Source organism: Battus philenor, unplaced genomic scaffold (genome assembly GCF_028537555.1).
Source record: "Battus philenor isolate CCGP_79_NKW_IND1 unplaced genomic scaffold, ilBatPhil1.0.hap1 SCAF_8, whole genome shotgun sequence".
Lineage (NCBI taxonomy): Eukaryota > Metazoa > Arthropoda > Insecta > Lepidoptera > Papilionidae > Battus > Battus philenor.
This window is the reverse complement of record NW_027181748.1, coordinates 11174239-11193131: the sequence shown is the minus strand read 5'-3', so window position 1 is coordinate 11193131 and position 18893 is coordinate 11174239. Positions and strand designations below refer to the sequence as shown.

The 18893-nt window shown below is 32.0% G+C and overlaps 1 protein-coding gene across 1 annotated transcript; it reads left to right on the top strand.

Annotated features, from left to right (window-relative positions):
• The first annotated feature begins 744 nt into the window (after window positions 1-744).
• LOC137931870 (peptidyl-prolyl cis-trans isomerase-like) lies at window positions 745-2102 on the top strand. Its single transcript, XM_068775381.1, has 2 exons — window positions 745-901; window positions 1477-2102. Exons 1-2 carry the CDS (start codon window positions 833-835, stop codon window positions 1903-1905), a joined length of 498 nt encoding a protein of 165 aa, XP_068631482.1. The 5' UTR covers window positions 745-832; the 3' UTR covers window positions 1906-2102.
• The last annotated feature ends 16791 nt before the right edge of the window (window positions 2103-18893 follow it).

Genomic DNA, 18893 nt, shown 5'->3' with positions numbered 1-18893 from the left:
TCTCGAGACTGGAAGCCCTACAGCACTAAAACCATTTATCCCAAACGTCTTAATTAACGCCCGATAAAACATGAGGTATAAAGTGGCACCTTCATGTATAAGGGCATCGGTTATTACATTGATATTTTACTGAATTCAGAGACTACTGTGCTCTTAGATCACTAAGGTGGATTTGTTCTATGTAGTTACTAGACGCACGGGCGCATAAGAAAGGGCTATGCATAAAATAAATTAACAAATGTATTTCAATTCAATTTTTAAGATTTGTTGTTAAAAAAAACTTTATTAATTATATTGCCATACCTATATTCTTATTTTAATCGCATTCTACCATAAAATATCCATAAAAAACAAAAGCAAAAACCATAAAAGATATTTCATTTTTTTATCTTTAATAGACAATAGTTTTACGAACTGCGAATGTTAAATAATTTTACTTTTAATTTGTGTACTCTACTTTCTAACTCTTATTAATAAAAAGGTTTATGGTACCTTTATCTATAATAAGGAGTTATACATAAGAAGATAATCACATAAAAAATTAAACGCATGGATGCCAAAGATACTTACATGACATTAATACGACCTTGTATATACACCTATTGATAATTTTGTACTTAATGGTATATTTCTGATTTTCTTAAATTTAAATGAAATGGTAATAAAATTCCTAGAATTTCATTTAAAATAATAGTCGTTGAACAGTAAACGGAAATACGATCAGTGAATTTGTCTATGACCTTTTTAATTTCCGCCCGGCATTGCCGAGAGACGCATCGTCATTGTACTGTGTTTCTAGAAGGGTTTCTAGGTGTTTTGGGAAGAAAGCAAAATGGCTTTACCACGAGTTTACTTGGACGTTACTGCTGATAATGTAGTCATTGGAAGAATAGTTGTAGAGGTAAGTTACATTATTATTTTATAATTAGCATGTGAATGTCATTCTGACCGGCATTATATATCCGACCACGCTATTTTTCAACAATTTCTGTGAGTAGGGTTATCTCCCAAAAATAATTAAAAATTATCTTATTATACTTCCGTTTTAAATCAAAACTGTTGTAAGTGTTGCATTAACCGAATAAATATTGTATACTTACAAAAATGTAAAAGGTACACGCCTGTATATGTATATACCTATAAATATAGGTATCTTTTATATAGCCACAATTAACTCTGACCGAGATTACACTGCCAAGGTCAAATCCTCCCAAAGACCTTGGCTACTAATAGTGAAATGCGGCAAATTTTTCGATATAAGCTTTTTAAACGGTTTTTCTATAATGTGTAACGCTCATTTGAAATTTGATTTGAAAAACTGCGTGGCGTCCGATTGCACATAAGGCTCTTCTATCATGTCTAAAATTTAAATTCGTATGTTTGAAATATTTATAAATGTTTTATGTATTCATTTTTTACTTAACTGCTACTATAATATGATGAACATTTATTTCAAATTAAATTATTTTGTTCTAGCTAAGAACAGATGTTACTCCAAAGACCTGCGAAAATTTCCGTGCTTTGTGCACTGGTGAGAAGGGCTTTGGTTATCTGGGTTCCACCTTCCATCGTGTTATCCCCAATTTCATGTTGCAAGGGGGTGACTTCACAAACCACAATGGTACTGGTGGAAAGTCCATCTATGGTGAAAAGTTCGCGGATGAGAACTTCGTTCTGAAGCACACTGGACCTGGAGTCCTTTCTATGGCTAATGCTGGTCCCAACACCAACGGCTCCCAATTCTTTATTACTACCGTCAAGACATCTTGGCTGGATGGAAGACATGTAGTCTTTGGAAATGTGGTTGAAGGCATGGATGTTGTTAAGCAAGTGGAGGCCTTGGGTTCTCAATCGGGCAAGCCCTCTAAGAAAGTTGTGATTGCTGACTGTGGCCAGCTTTCCTAAGCTAATTCTGTAATATTTATATAAATGAATGCAATATTTTAAGTTTAACATAATGTCCTCTCAACTATTACCTTTTCAGTCTGAAATATAACATTTTAAAGTTAACTGTGGGTCATTCCAACTATGTTTTAGGTCGCAAACTAGCATTGCATTTATTTCTGTGCATTGTTTATTCATAATAAATTAACTTATATACTTGTATGCATTTTCAATTTCTAATACCTTTTCATCCTTGTTGTCTTTGTTCTGTCATGAGTGAATTTTTTTTTATAATTAAATTATTTATATCAAGAGGATTTTTATTGATTAAAATAAATGTGGTTCATAATAAGTTGGTCATGCTCTCCTTGCATGGTCACCTTAGTTCTTGTCAAGTTTCTTTCATGTTCAGGTTATTTTGATAAATAATGTTATAATGTAAGCAATTGGGTAACATTTTCAAAGATAAGATATTTATAGATACAACAGGCAGATGAAGATTACACATGTAATTTTAAGTTCCATAATAGGAACATTCTGATAATATATTGTTTTAACTTGCTGAGTTAGACTGCCTAATTGTATATAGAAAAGAGAAAATTTAGTATTGTAATGGGTAGTGATTGTATTGTTCATTACAATATAATGTTAATGTCTACTTGCACAAAACAGGTAGTTCATAAAGCATATTTAATTTCTATTTCTCACTTAAGAAATGGCATGTAAGAGAGATGATTTATTTTTGTGTTTGTAGCAAATTAGGCTTCAATTTTCTGTAGGAACTAATTTTTTCATCACTATTTTAAGAAAATTAGCCTTAATGGTTTAAATTTCTTTATTTCTTTTAAAACTAAAATCTAAAATTACATATAATAGTGAATTTTATAGGTACTTTAACAAAAATTTAAACCTTTACATTGATAATGTTCATTTATTTTTTGCATACTTGAACTCTGTTAGTAAATTCTCGACATACCTTTAGCTCTCTTATATTAAGATAAAATTAATTTACTGATATTTTTAAACAGATTTAAGTGTAAAAGTAAAATCGAATATACACATAAATCAAAAATGGCTTTCCTTGCGCCAGAACCATAATTACAGAGGGAAGTGGTACAGCATGAAGTACAAGCGTACAGCTTCGTCCTTTCGCCGATGACAATGCATCCTGGTTCGCAATGCTTCGTACAATTACGTTCAAGAGCCCACATTTTAAGCGCAGTCGTGGAATTTTCCGTAGACGTCGTGAAGGAGAATCTTTTTACCTTTAAACACATAAGAGCATTATTATAATTAAAAGCCTAATATTTTTTCTTTATAAAGACTAATAGAAATAATATAGAAAAGTATATTATTAAAAAGTATATACAAAGATATTATATCATAAGAAATATTTACATAATGCATGTATTTTTGTTGTTTATTATAACGCACGAGGCAATTATGGACGAAAAATCGCAAAAGTAAATTACTATCGATACATACATTATTATGAATGAATTATAAAAAATACATTTAAAAAACGCTTCATTTTTTGTAATAAAAAAATCTACATTTACCATGCACATTCGCCGATCATTTTGGCATTTGTGTATAAGTGCGGAGTTGTTATGATGCCGAAGGTCTGCACATTTATCTTCCGGAACCTCGGCGAGGCATTTATAGCACCATAACTCGTTATTGGGCCGTGCTGCGGCTGATGTCACATGAACACTGTCTCGAAGCAAGTCGCACTGCTTAACTGGAATTGATTTTTACATTGTACAATACAATTATCCTCATTGCAATTTAATATATGGTAAGTACAGAAAAAAATCAAAAGAGGTCGCTAGACTAGAAAATGTTTCATTTACAACGAAAGTAATGTGATATATAACTCGATATTTGAAGTTATTAAAAGTGATCATGCACCTTTCATAAGTAAGTTGGCATAAGCATAAGAAAATTCTTGAGGTTGTCCGTCGAGTGTACTAAGTTAAAACTGCCGATACCATAGACGAGCGTTTGACGTTTTGGAATTAACAAAGAATGACTATTCATGCATTATGTTTGCGAGTGCTTTTAGATGACTGTACAGATGATGCAATAGGATGTTATTGGGAATGATTAGCGTTAATAAACATTACTTTGACATACCTGGAAGGAAAAATGACAGCGAGAGTAGTATCAGACAGCGCATGATGTTTGCAATGTACAAAGCGCATGATCCAGCATCTGTATCGATTTGATCTCGCTGCGACCTGTTGCTGTTCCCGGCTAGCCCCGCCTACGGAACCCTGCCCCCCAACCTCTCCACATCTTATCCTTCAAGGCCCAACGGAGCATTCTAATCGGAGAAAACAATCTCAACTTTCCAAATTCTTAAGAAAATTAAAAAGTTTTGCCCTTGTCGCTGTAGTATACATACAGTAAAGTTTATTTTGCTCAATTCCGTAATTAATGTATTTGTTTTTTAGTTAAAAGGAGAATAAGTACGTAGGTTTTAAATATGTAGAGATTTGTAAAATTTTTAACAAATTATATATATGTATATATACATATATATATAGTTATACGTCATTCGTTTGGACGGAGAAAGACCACGCCTTATCAGAATTTCAATATTTGTTAATAAGCCATAGTGGCCACAGGTATCATGTACAATGTGTACAATGTACAATGGAGTTATTATATTACCAGTAATTTGGCGAAGATAGCGATCAGAAACAGATCGCAGAATTTTAATTTGCATTTGCGTTTTAGTCACCCAAGTACTCATAATTTAATAACCGTGTGTGAACACAAAATCCTTCAATTCGACATCTTGTGGCTTAAGACGTCTTCTTAGCACCGTTACTTTATTTCTTTAATTTTGAATACAAGAACTAGAAGTTACAGTTAGGAGGCAGCAATAGATGCCATGATGATTCAGCTAAATGGCTTGCTGCAATATGGAATAGTTTGGTAGGATTAAAGGCATATTGACATAATCATGACATGTTTTTTTCATCGTTTTATGTTGGAAAATAAAAATCTTTTCTGTTTTTGAAGTGAATGATGTTATGCTGCCGATTTAAGCTTTGTGTAGTTTCATCGAAATTGAATTCACAGAAACAGAGCTAAAAAATATTTTATTTATTTACGTAAAAGAAAATGCCCAAAAGTTAAATAATACATGCCACCTGTTTAATTTGTTGTTCATAAAGTTAAATTCATCTTGAAGTTTCGTAAATATTAAAAACAATAAAAAAAAATTTTTCGGAGTAAAGATTTTTACGAAATATTAACTTTGCTGACACGTGCGCCGGAAAGTCTGGAAATATGGACCGATGGAGTGGATAAAACCATTCGTCTGTGAAATTTACAACCCGTAATATTTGTAATAGTTGAAAATGTAAAGATGATTTGATTAAAATAATATAGTAAAAATTATGTTCTCAACAAGTCGAATAGATTTCAGCTAACACCGACTGGAAGCGGCTTGCATTCAGTATTTTGTGACAACCTTGACAAGATCACCTGTCCTCCTTGTGGCTGGACTTCCTATGCTGCGTTCACCGGTCCATGGTTTTTAAAACCATAAGGGTAATGGCCATCTGTTCTATGTGGCCTGCCAACTGCTATTTCAACTTGACCATATGTCGACTACTTTTGTTCGTATATTCCTGATTCGATAACGTAAAAGTCTCGAAATCTCGAACCTCCCGATGGTTTGTTGAGTATCTGTCACTTGTGGCGGAGGCTTAAGTCCAGCTGTGGACTTGTTACTGCTGAAATGTAATTGGAGTAATAATAATTTTTATACATATAATTATATGAACGTAAAGAACTGCAATTCTTAACTTAATGTGACAGTTGTGTAATTTTGTGCGATGTTGCGATCTTCTAACTAGTTGTCGAAATTTATAAACATACTATACTATATAGTATATATATTCAGATGATGTCAAATGTAATATATTAGTGATATCACTACAATATTACCTTTGACGTTATCTGAATATTTAATAAAATAAAGTAACTAACTCCGGCGATTTGAGAAATAAATTAATATTTTCGAAGTTATAAGTCTATGCTCAGCACCTACGTCCTATAGCTGAAGTGTGATTTATTGATTGAAATGTAATTCAATGATTTTAGAAGTAGAGATATACTCTCAAATGACACGAATCACTACTGTCTTTGAAGAAAACCGCCTGTGTGTTCCATACGGAATGCATGTATTGTACTGTTTTGCAAGGTTTTACTGCTTAGTGGCCCCTACACTTTCATTAAATGTAATCTTACGGAAACGAGGATTCTGGTTTACAGTCGAGCGGCGCATTAAATGGCACGTCGTTTGTTACCGCGACGTTGAAGGGCAGTATCTGTTGCGGCAGCGTTTCTCGAAGCGTGACATCCGTCGTGGCGGCGTTCTTGAAGGTGAGTCGCAAGTCAAACAAGGCTGTTGGTAAAATGGAGCTGACTTCGCATGAAGCGTGCAGTTGGTTATGTCCCGTGGATTAACAATTACGCGATAGGTATGTATATGTAATTGCATTTTGAAAATGTATTCCTTATAAAAAGTCCTTTTTAGTTACATAATATGTTAATTTAGTGTAATTAGGTCAATGTTGTAATTATGTACAAAAGGTACTACACAGAGAGAGAAAACTAAATCTAAGAGATAGCAGATAATCTTCTATCAATGTCTTCTTTGATGTAACCGTTAACTAAGCCTCTATTATCCCTGCGCATCGTCAATCAGACTTAATGCAGAGAACTTTTACGATAGGGCGGTAGAGGGAGAGGAATTTTATGCCGTACGCATTTCGCGCTTATTACCCAGTTGTCACCGGTACTTAAGATGTCTTTTACGCTGGAGTAACTTCGCGTGTTTATAATAATTACATAAAAATTATAACAATATTTTATATTAGTATATCAAATACAACAAAATTAACGGAAAAGGAACCTACTTGATCTAATGGCCTAATGGGCCCTAGAAACAAAATCATATGAATTACATTCTATATTTACTGTCAGTTTTCAAGAGACTTTCTTTATTTTTATCTCCTTGTTATGGGAATCACTTCTATACATAAAGACATGATATATTTGCATGAAAAAAGTAAGCAATTAATACCAGCTTAGATATTTAAAATAAAAGAAATTTTAGACATATTACAATAAAAAGCAAGGAAACAATTTGGGTATAGTTTTATGACTTATAATCGGGTTTGATTATTTATAAATCTATTCTCAAATCCTAGAACAGCAGTCATCCGACTATTTAAAACGAAACTCAAGCAATATTAATCTAACTTTTGATTACTTGTATGTTAATATCAAAGCATTTTAATTTGACTGAGAGAGGAATATATGATAATTGCGTGAGGTGGAAAGAAACATTTGTAAAGTAAAAAAAAAATCATTTTAATAGTAAATCAAAAACATCGGATGAATTATATTTCAACAAGAAACTATAACTTCCTTGTAAATATCTAAAAACTAAATAATAATTTTTACTGCGTTTGTGGACAGAGGAACATATTGGAGTTTCTTTGTACGTTCGCTAGATGGTGCTATGCACGAAACAAGCATCGAAATGGAACCACTAAAATTAACGATTTATTTCTTTGTTTACTCTAATCCTATTAAATATTTCAGAGGATTTTGTTGTATGTTGGGGAACCTTCCACAGAGCTAACTTTAAAAGGACGGGGATTCTCAAGGTTAGCATTCTGATTGTTTTAAATGTTTATGTTCATATCGGCAAAACAATTATCTAAGGCTTTGTTTTCAGGTCAGAAATTGCATGGTCGTCCTTGGAAATGGTAGCCCATCAACTCCATTGATCTCTAGCGGTCTAGAAACCCCGTCGCCCATGCCTGTTGTGCTGTTGGCTATTTTGTACCTGCCCTGTAACTAATTACTTGTTTCTTTTTTCTATGTTATCCCCATTTTGAAAAATATTTTTTTGCAGATATGTTGATTGTGGTTTAATCAGCGGGACACGCATACCAACGATCAAGTGGCCTGAGTATTTGTTAAAAAAAATATGCGTTTATTTTTTGTAAACTTTGTAAGTTAACAGTTGTCATTCAGAACTCCGGACTAATATTATAATATTAAATCTAGCAGTCGTTTTAATTTTCATAAATCAGAAAATAAATGTTAAGTTTTTGGTAATCCATATTATTTTTCAAATATCATTGGCAACGTAGTTCAAACTAAAGTGTAATATAAGAAATTACATTAAAAATTGGATTTGTACAAAATTCCAACTAAATTATCATAGAACCTAGTTTGTCCAGTTCTGAGTTTAAAAAATTGATGCTCTGTGGAAAGTTCTGTAGTTAGATATACGGATTCGCATAAATAGTCGTTGTGACAGTTAACAGCAGATATAATGTTTTTCATAATAAATATTTTTACAGTATAGAAACTTCAATAAGAAAATCTTTTTTTTTTTAAATGAAGGTTCTTAATACTCAAATAATTGATAATAAACTAAAACTTGTTCTCTTAAAATGCTGCTTAACTAAAACTGTATGCTTTTTAAAACGTTATTAAGATTTAGAAGGAATTGTTCTCCGACTGTATACTGTGTAAGATGTCGTGAGTTCTTTTTAAATCAGGGCCCGTTTGAAACCCTCGTAGTTCTAAATTATAAGATGTTAATATAAGGAAGTTCAATCTGATTCTTGTTGATATCAAATATCTTGACAATGCAGCATTATTCTCATAATGTATACAAGTGGTAATTGTAAATGACCCAGAATAGATAATTATATTAATAAATAAATGAATATTTAACTTATAACTATCCTCTGTAATCTACAATAGCGGTAATATTAATAACCGTCAATGAATAAATAATAAGACGGCCCTCGGCTCCGGGGATCAGCGTTAGGTATAAAGTAACATTGAAAGCCCTCGGACGTCCTTTTATTATTACGAACTTCGCTTTCTAATCTCTTAGCTTTTACGGAGGTTTTTCATACCTTATTTTTTATTAAATAGTTTTGAGTTACTGTCATTCTAAAAGGAATAGTCGGAATTATAAAAAAGAAGTCGATGACTAAAATGATTTACCAAATATTTGCTGTTTGTTTTTTTTTTAAACACATAGCGGCGAGCATCTGCCTTAGTAACATTTTTAATTTTGAAGTATTACTACTTACTATACTTATATTTTATTATTGATTATTATACTAATTTAGATTATTTTTTAAATGCGTGGTAAACATCTATTTATTGTTTGTTAGTAAATATACCCATTAATGAAAAGAGCCAGAAAATTAAATACCTATAAAAAAGCTTTGAGCGTATGACGGGCACATAAAGAAACAATGCGGTACGCGTGTTGAATTCCCCGTGGTGCTCGTAATAGTCCGATTGTTCTGTACCAAACCTCGTTTTCTTTTCAGAATGCCGCTTTTCTCCCTGTTACGAATATTATGTGGATTGATCAGAAGATAAAACATATTGAAGAATTTCGAACGTGAATATAAAGTTTATTAATTTCTGTTTTAAAAACCTCATCATTCAACACGCACGGAGTGTTATTTGTTTAGAAATCGAATTTATCATAATGCTCTTTATGTTTTTTTACGGTACATAGCTGAAAATAGTTTTTATTGTAATCTTAATACATGATTGCAGTTACATTAAGAAGTTAATATCAATGATTTATTCGTTTTTTTGTAAAATATTAATGTATGTGAATCTGACCTCAAAAGTAGAAAAAATGAAGATTGTCAACGCAGTGTACAATTATTTATCATCGTCATCATGTCAGCTGATAGACGCACACTGCTGAGCGTAGGCTTTTCCAAAGATGGTCACTATGATATACTTTGCGTTGCCCGTATCCAGTGATTTCCCGCGACTTGGACTGCGTAGAATTATTAAATAAATAAAAAATCTTTGTGTATGAGCTGAAAAACAAAAAAAACTTTGTCTACATTTTACGAAGGAATGTCATTATTATGTTTTTAGGTATTTGATGCCACCTGCTGGAAATAGGCCTGTCCCATAAATAGGACTTGTTGGAAGCCTGCACCCAGCATTTTCTATCAAGGTCGCCTGTTCACCTTGTGAGTGGAAGTTCTACACTGTGCTTGCTAAAACTTAGTCTCAATTTGAGAACCTTAAGGCTTTAGTATGTTCTGCATGCGCTGCCTACCGACTGCTACTTACATTTGCAAACATGTTTGAGTTCATAATTTTATGACTCTTTGAAAGATGATTTCTTTTATAAGTGAGTACATAAAAGCGATGTTGTACAAATTTTTACATTTCTAAATACAAACTTGAAATTATTAAATATTTTTTTTACTTTTATTTTAACTAAAAACAAACAAGTGTGCAAATTCATGACACCGTAGTATCCAAAAGCATTTTGCTGAATGTACAATAAAGCGTAAAATAATTCTAAATTGAATTCGTAAACGTTATGGTTTATTTAAATATTTTCACAAAAATCATAAAATTTATAATAATAAAAAGATATGTTATTTGAGCTGAGAATGAACTATTATTATTATTATTAGAAAAAAATATTACTATTCACATCATAGTAAATTTTAACTAAACGTAAAAATAATTGACTGAGGTATCCATGTATTCATGCTGACGGTAAATAGCTCGAGAAGTAATTAACATAAAGATCAAAGCCACATGCTAAAGTTACTAATTAATATTTGTAAAGGGATAAGTATATCCACATGATTTCAGTAAATATTGACGGAAGTGAGAAATTGAATAACTTTCTGCTTTTAATTTCAATGTGATATAAATGAAGAGATTTTTTTTCATTTGTTTTGTCATTTCACATATGTTTATAGGCCGTTTGATTGTAATGAAGACCATACTATTAGTTTCTAGGTTATATGTTTCTTCGGCAACTGTTCCTTTCTTTACGTCCGACTTACCACCGTCATCACAATTTATGTCTTAGTATGTCCACTGCTGGACATTGGACTCCCTCATAGATTTCCAATAAAACCGGTTGGAAGCTGTCTGCGTCCAGCGTTTTCCGACGATTATTAAGGACATCTGTCCGCCTTAAGGTGTCACCACTTCAGAACTTTAAGGTTTTTACTTTAAGGTGTTTTTTGCGGCTAGCAGTTTTGCGTGTAATAAGAGTATAGCGTAATTTGTCCACTGCCATTTCAACTTGTTAACCCGCAGGGCTATGACGATTATTTTCTTTTATCTACCGGCTTCTAAATTGCTAATTCGATCTAATTGAGAAATACCGAGCATAGCTCTCTTCACGGCTCGTTGAACGCCTGTGAGTTTGCCAATGAGAAAATACCTTCGTGTGCACAACATTTAAAATAATGCTATGTTTGGCGGAGCTTTTCTTACTAGAAATATCCCACACAACAATTTTTCGATAATGTCAATATCTGACATGTAATAATGGTGTCCATTGATAACATTATATGCCTCCAAATCGCAACACAGTTTATAGACTACTATATGACGGCAGGTATTTGCGTTGCAAACGTGATATGACTGACTAGTCCGACTTAGAAAATATTGGTCAATTAATTACGCTGTTATGAAATAAAATGGACATAACGCTATTACCTGCGTTCCATTTAATTAAACTATTATAACTACTAGCGTAGTATAGCGGTAAGGGATAAGGGCCTTCACAGCCGTATGGGCGGCGGCGTAATATAAATCCAGGTCCAAGGCCGGGGTTAGAGAGAGCTTCTTTGTACGGATTGGAGATGATCCGGTACAATATTAGCAATTATGTCATTGCATTGATAAGAATTAATATACCAAAAAATGTTTCGTACAATTTTACTAAAATCGAGTGGGTAAATGTGTAACACTAACCAATAACTCTGTAGATTGGTTATCTGTGTAAAAGCTTTAAAAGAATGAATGTATAGCTCATTTGTCAAGAAAACAACTGCATACACTTACACTTGTTTCCAATCATCCTGTACAAAGTGATCACTCTGAAATATGTTATATAAATTTATTTTTTGTATTGGAATGCGGCAGGCCAATAATTTCTGGCATTACTAAGTCTGCATGGACAAATAGTAAACAATGATTAATTTTAATTTACATTAATCTGAATTTTGAAATCTTTTTTTCTTCCTATATTATCATTACGTCATTTATTACTTCCGAAAACATTGATTTTTAAATAGCATGTACAATACGTTAATTGACAGCAAATAATCCATACATTCATTTAAAGATTTTACACTTGTAATCAATAACCATCTATATTATTAAGCTCGTATAACAAAATATTTTTGTCAAATAACTTTGTATAAAGTATAATGAAGTGTTTCATCAATTAATTTTTTTAAGAAAGTACGTACTTTATAACGTATGTAGATATATTTAATTCACATGACCGTAGGATTTTTGTTACGTTTATTTTCGTTTCTCATAAGATTAAATAAATAGCAATTTGTAAAAATAGTTTATAGTTATGATATTGAAAATTAATCTTAAAGACTATTATTTAAAAATATACATCGCACAGGATATTGAAGTATGCAAAACAAAGAAATGCGTTGAAATTTAGTAATATCATAGCATGAAAATAGCTTCGTAACCTAAGTCTATTTTAAACAGGAGATGACACTTTGAGAGAGTTTCTTGAAATACAACGTGAAAGTTACACAGTTGTTTCGATGTTCTAGACGCTCTCTCGAAAGCCACGTGAAGTTTTATTAAAGTTCGATCTTATTCGTTTTTGTTAAAGCTAATGACTTGTTTGTTTGGTAGTTATATAAGCATTATACACTTTTAGCTGGCTGTATATTTATAGCGGCAAAGGTCTCTGTGGACTTTGTATTATTAGTAACTCCTTTTATAAAAAGACGACACGAGAGCAATTATTCGTTTTGACATTCTAAACTTACTAATTATAGCTTTTCTTGGAAACCTTTCCAACTTTTTAAGTAATTCATTATGTTTCTATATACATGAAGCAGGGATGTGTGCTAATACCATCGACCTATGTATAATACTAGTGATGACACCAAGGCAGTCGTGCTTTTTGGTCTTAGAGACTCCGAAGAAAACAAGTGCTTTTCGCCAGTCCTTTTTTTAATTGCATTTACCATATTCACACATTCCTCTGTTTGTAAAAGAATCAAGCAAGTTTACTACGACCTACTTAACGTTACGAAACTCCTTCGCCACTAAAGAAACTGTCGCTTGCTGCGTTACCACCCTGCAATTGTTCTTCCAATTCAGCCGTCCTGATTGAGAATCTTCCTCAAGCTTTATTTCATACTTTGGATGTCAGCAATCTTTGCCATTTTTATGTAGGTTTTTTAAATGTGCTAATAAAAATGCGAAGTTAACAGTTTTGCCCGCAGGCGATGACTGAGGCGGTTCGGCTAGTTACATGTAGTTCCACAAAGTTCTTTAGTTTTAAGCTTTTTAATTAAAAAACGTATAATTTGGACGTTACTTCACTGTACAATTATTTTAAACAATTTTAAGTTAAAAACACGTCTCTGTGCGCACTTACCTCACTTCCCATTGGCATCCGTTATACGCAGAAAACAATTTGTTATCGAAGCTAATTGTTGTTATTTGTCTTTTGCGCTATCTGTTTTTGGACTGACCATATACTCGTATTATTACGTTTCATACTGATATTTCACAGTTTTCTAATTGTCTCCATTTACATCTTTATTACGCCTTTTATGCTCTTCTATATTTTTATACTTTTTGTTTTCTTTAATTGAATTTTAAATGACTTTTACAATGGTAATTTATTTGCTCACCTATAATTTACATTATATAAATCCGGCATAAGTGGTTCATTTCTCGATTTTCCTTAACATTATCTGCGAAGGTTTTGCAGTTTTTCATTGGACTTTTATTTTTATTTAGAGTAACAATGTCGTATGTCTAAAAGTTCTAAGAAGCACTCGAGCGGATTATTATATAAGACCAATAAAATGCTCAAAGTAAACTTATAAACAAACTCGAAACTCTTGGGTCAAAGAAACTTCGAATTTACATAATAATCCAATCAGTCTAATCTCGATATCAAATGTTTTGATATCCTTTCCATTCCTTTTGTTACAACTTTTATGTAAAATGTTCTACTGTAATTTTGTCGTTTTCAGTACAATGTGTGTGAATATAGTTGAGATATCAATTTGAATGCTTGAATGACATGTCGACTATCTGTCTGATATATTTATTTAAACTAAATATTTTAAAGTGTCCGCAAACACATATGGTCCCTGGTGTCTCAAGATTCTGGAGTCGAGACCACATATCGGCAAGCACAGCTAAGGTCGGCCATCCACGAGGTTGATAGATGATCTAGTAAACTGCTTTTGTTGGAAATGTACGTGGGAGGCTCATGTCCAGCTGTGGATATCTTGCGGGTAAAATTACTAACTTAATCTTAAGGAGACAACAGCAAGTATGCATAGTTTTCCTTTTCAATTAATAAATCGTGTAATGTAAAAATTATATAATTTTTACATGTACTGGTTAATTAAAGTTGTTAACACCACTAGGCCGATCAATTATTTGCTAAATAGCTATTTGTTTTTCAAGAGCAAACACTTAGTGAGTATTTACAGTTTTATTTTATTTTTAAATTTGTTGTGTATGAATGAACGCAGTATGAGGTATAAACAATTTTTGTACTTCTTTTGCTCTTCGCTAATGATACACCCCAAATTGTCCTATATTCTTATTATCGAAATTACAGTCATTTTAGCAGTTATTTTATTACCCAAGTGAAGAAAAACAATAAGTACATATTCATAAATTTTGCAATAAGATTCTTAGATTGCGCCCGGCTAACGGCAAAGTATTGCAATGTTTTTCCAAACATGTTTTTATGTGTGATTCCCTTTATTTGTATGCGTAAGTTAAACAACTTTTAAAAGGCTATGTTTAATATTACCTACAATTATAAATTCAATAATTTTTAATATTTTCCGCAAAATTTGTACCAAAATAACGTTAAATATGTGTTTTAGGTTTTACACAAAATGTGCATGTTTGAACATAATGCTAAAGATATAATTTAAGCATTTCTAAAAGTAATTAGAACTCGTTCATTATATTTAGCTAATAATTTAAAATATTTCAAAGCACAGGGTTCAAATTTTGTATTAAGTACTTTAATCTATTTTTTAGAGTGTTTAAGATAATAAAATTAAATACTTTATTGCTATTGCCCAATTATGGATTTAGTCTCTTTGATTATTACAAAAAAGTTTAAGACACTTGAATGAATACGCGGCTTATTTGAAAACATTTATTATATATTTTTATTGCTTAACGTTACATATAAAATAATAAATTGGTAAGTAATAAATAGGCAATTACGTTACAAGTCCGCTAAAATTGTTAGAAAGTTGCTTTCTTCTGAGATGAAAGGAGCTAACCGTAATTAGTTTAGCGAAACTTATAGGGAGAAGCCGCGAGGTTAAAACTTACCGCAACACTCCAGTTAAACTAATTTGTTATTGGCTCTTGACTTTTAACATTTTTTAGATCTTTTTACTAAAGTTATTGTCATTATCATCATTATGTCGGCCGATACACGCCCACTGCAAGATACAAGCCTTCCCAAAATATCACCACGATGATGCTTGCGCTCTCCGCTTACAGCAACTTCCACAAATATTTTTAAATAACTAATTAAAAAATGTTTGTGTTTAATACTTTACTACAAAGTTATTTATTTTATATTTTGACATATTATTTGCCACTTCAAATCCGATCTATTCACAAAATAATTTGCGAAATGTAATATGGTTTTATCACCGCTATTTTAAACGTAGTCGCTCGATACACTAGCAACTTACTGAAAGTTTGATTATGTGACGGTCCATCTAGTGGGGTTAAAATTCCTGTACAATTATTACAAGTTTTACACGCCAGTTATGTTTAGTAAATTATTAAAATGAAATTTTTAAATCAGTGTGCATTTCATTTAATTATTTGAGTATCAATAATATATTCTTCATCTTCAAGTCCAAAATACCAGTGTCTCGAGACGAAGGTCTTTGACTAATGGATATCGCTAGTGACGACAATACAGACACAAATCGTGGTTGCTTATGCTGGGCCTGATAAGAAAGCTCATGGTCGCACAGAGAGCAATGGAGCGCTGCAAGATCCGCAGAAGAACAAGTCATGAACGTACCTAAAAAAAATTTCGTCTCAAGCGGCAAAGAGCGGGACACATCGCTTGTGCAACCGTTGGTGTGAATAGGTTCACGGGTATTGGTAGACGCAGCGTAGTCTCCCTCCCCTCTAGCTGGACTGACGATGCAATTAAAGTTGCGGGATTTCTATGGATGCGGACAGCGGAAGACCAGTCATCGTGGAGATTTTTGGGGCAGGCCTATGTGTTGCAGTAGGTTTCTATCAGCCGATTTTAAGTTCACGGACCCTTCCGCTCCGTGAACTCAACTCCGATGAAGCTGTAGAAGCCCTCGTGCTAACAGCAACAACTTCAATAGAGAATAAGTATCAGCCGAAAAGATGAATATACTGTAGTCACATAGTTGAATATTATTAAAAAAATCTCAATTTCATTAAAAAATATGGATGAAAACTGAAACTATTATTGAAATTATAAAAGATTGTTTGTTTGATATATGAACATTAAGTTGTATTATTGATAAAGTTGTTTTGATTAAGAACATTTTAAGTAATTGATAGTACATTTTAGCAGGATTAATAACTGAATAGAAATAGAGTATTAAAGCAACAATAGATATGCATTATGGATGCATGTACGATAACATCCTTTGAGATGTTTGCCAGTGTGAATTGAGGGCGCAGATGCGTGATATTACGTTAGATCAATCTTCGATCATCACGTCTGAGCTTACTGACAAATTATTCTCAGCGTTTGCTTTCGTATAAACATATGCGATGTATATATTCTAAAAGTATTTTAAATAGAACATAAAATTGAAGTTTTTTCTTTTATTTTAGGTTATTAGATGAATATCTATGCAGGATGACTGTGTAGGTGTAGAGATGCAGGATGAATGTATAAGTGTAGAGCTCGTTTCTGGCAAATGATCTAAACATTAATCTTTTAAGCTTTTACATATATAACCAATCACCCTGTATATTATTTTAGAATGGACGACGTAGATATCGTATTGAAGTAAATAGGAGCATCAATTTATATATAAAAATAATTTCTCCGATAGCCTTGAGTACTATCTAAAGTTATACTAGTCACAGTAAAAAAAAGTAAAGGAAAAAACGCAGCACATACGCGATTACTTCATATATGGATTTAAAATCAATAACATTGTAAGCCTAAGTAAGTGTTCATATTTTAATTGTAATGATTATTGAAATAGTTTTGACTGACAAAGTTCTTCAAATGTTTTAAGAACGAAAATAAACGACTAGCCCAGCGGATTGGCAAGCTGAAGTGGCAGTGAACAGACCATATAGCGCACTGAAAACATGGCCGCTGATAAAGAGAAGTGCTGCTTTTAATATTTTGACCTGCAATTATACATATTTTTTTCCACAACAATTTTGCCTTAACGAAATAAAAAATAATAATAGTGAAATAGGTGGAGCCGCTCTCTACATATTTGGCTAGTATTTATATATAACAGGAACGCTCGCTTAAAATTACCATGTATTTAAATAGGCTTCCTCCGAGCTCCTGTAAATACAAACTGTAACGACCTTTCCCTTAGAAGGGTCTAGAAATTATGCAAGGTCTTGAAAGCCCTTATTTGTTTCATGTTCCACTTATTTTATTAACTAGTTTGTTAAAGGTTTGCTTAAGAAAATTTAAGTACTAATATTTTTTCATTTTTTTGGGCAAATCTTTGACTTTTCTATGTATTTTTTACGACTTTCTTAAATGACTATATCGTAAGTGTAATGCTTTACAAAAGAAAATTCCAGGTTGTCTAGATTTTTTAAATTAAAAACCACTTAGCACCCAGCACCAGCTCAGTGATTTAGCAGGTGAAAAATTTTATACCTTGATAAATCATTATTTATATATATATATGGCTTTTAAACTTTCACACAACAGAAAATATCCATATAGGATATATTAAAAACAACTACAAAGTTTTTATACAATAAAACAGATTTTTTTTTTGTTTTTATCGATTGTTGTAGCGGGGAATTTTTAATATAATTATAATTATAGTATGGTATAATGTACGCAAAAGATATGTTAAATTAGTGGCATTTTAAAATGAAATTTTGGCAGATCCACGTAAACACACATTGTACTATTTTAGATCATTAAACAATTTAATGGATATTATGTATCTATTTTTGATCATTTAAAAATTTAACAGTTAACAGACGTTTAGCGACAACTCACAAGAATAACAATCCAATGTAACAACAGAATTTTTAAAGGAAATTAAAGATAATTATTACCCTATTTTTATTATTTCAATTCTATATATACGGTTTTGTTTTGTTTTTTTTTTTTTTATAATGAAAAACGTCGTTTGTCCAATGGCATTTACAGCTTCACAGGGTTTGAGTTGGCATAGCGTTAAAGTCGCTTAGTTTAAACTATTGCTTTGTAATTATGCTCGTGGTGTCTGCAGTCGCTCTCCTCATGGAATTGTAATTAAATTAAACCTTTGTTATAATAATAATATTTAGTACCATTATATATGTTCGTCAGCTCCATCAGGAATCTCTGAGTAGCAAAGCAAATGTATTTAGTACTATAGTACAGTATAATAGTACTTACTACACCTCCTATGTAACAAAGCAATGATTTAATAAAAACAATTTAAATATATTTTTATGTACAAATGAATATATAATTTACTAATCGTAGATCTGGGTTGTTACATTATACCAGCGGTTGAAAAACCTTATTTAAAGAAAACGTCATAATAAAAAAGCTATTATCGTCATTAATGGGAAGATATGTTCAGTAGGTACTCTAATATACAGTGATTAGTTAAAAAAACTTTAAAGGGGTGAATGTCTAACCCATTTTCTGCCGGTTATTATTTCGTGCACCCTATCCGAAAATTTAACGGTTTCAGAAA

What these genes read in the sequence shown, in the direction of transcription:
- LOC137931870 (XM_068775381.1), top strand. Translation starts at nt 833, where the DNA reads ATGGCTTTACCACGAGTTTACTTGGACGTTACTGCTGATAATGTAGTC. An exon ending in TTGGAAGAATAGTTGTAGAG is followed by an intron (nt 902 to 1,476) that starts GTAAGTTACATT and finishes ATTTTGTTCTAG; the next exon opens with CTAAGAACAGATGTTACTCC.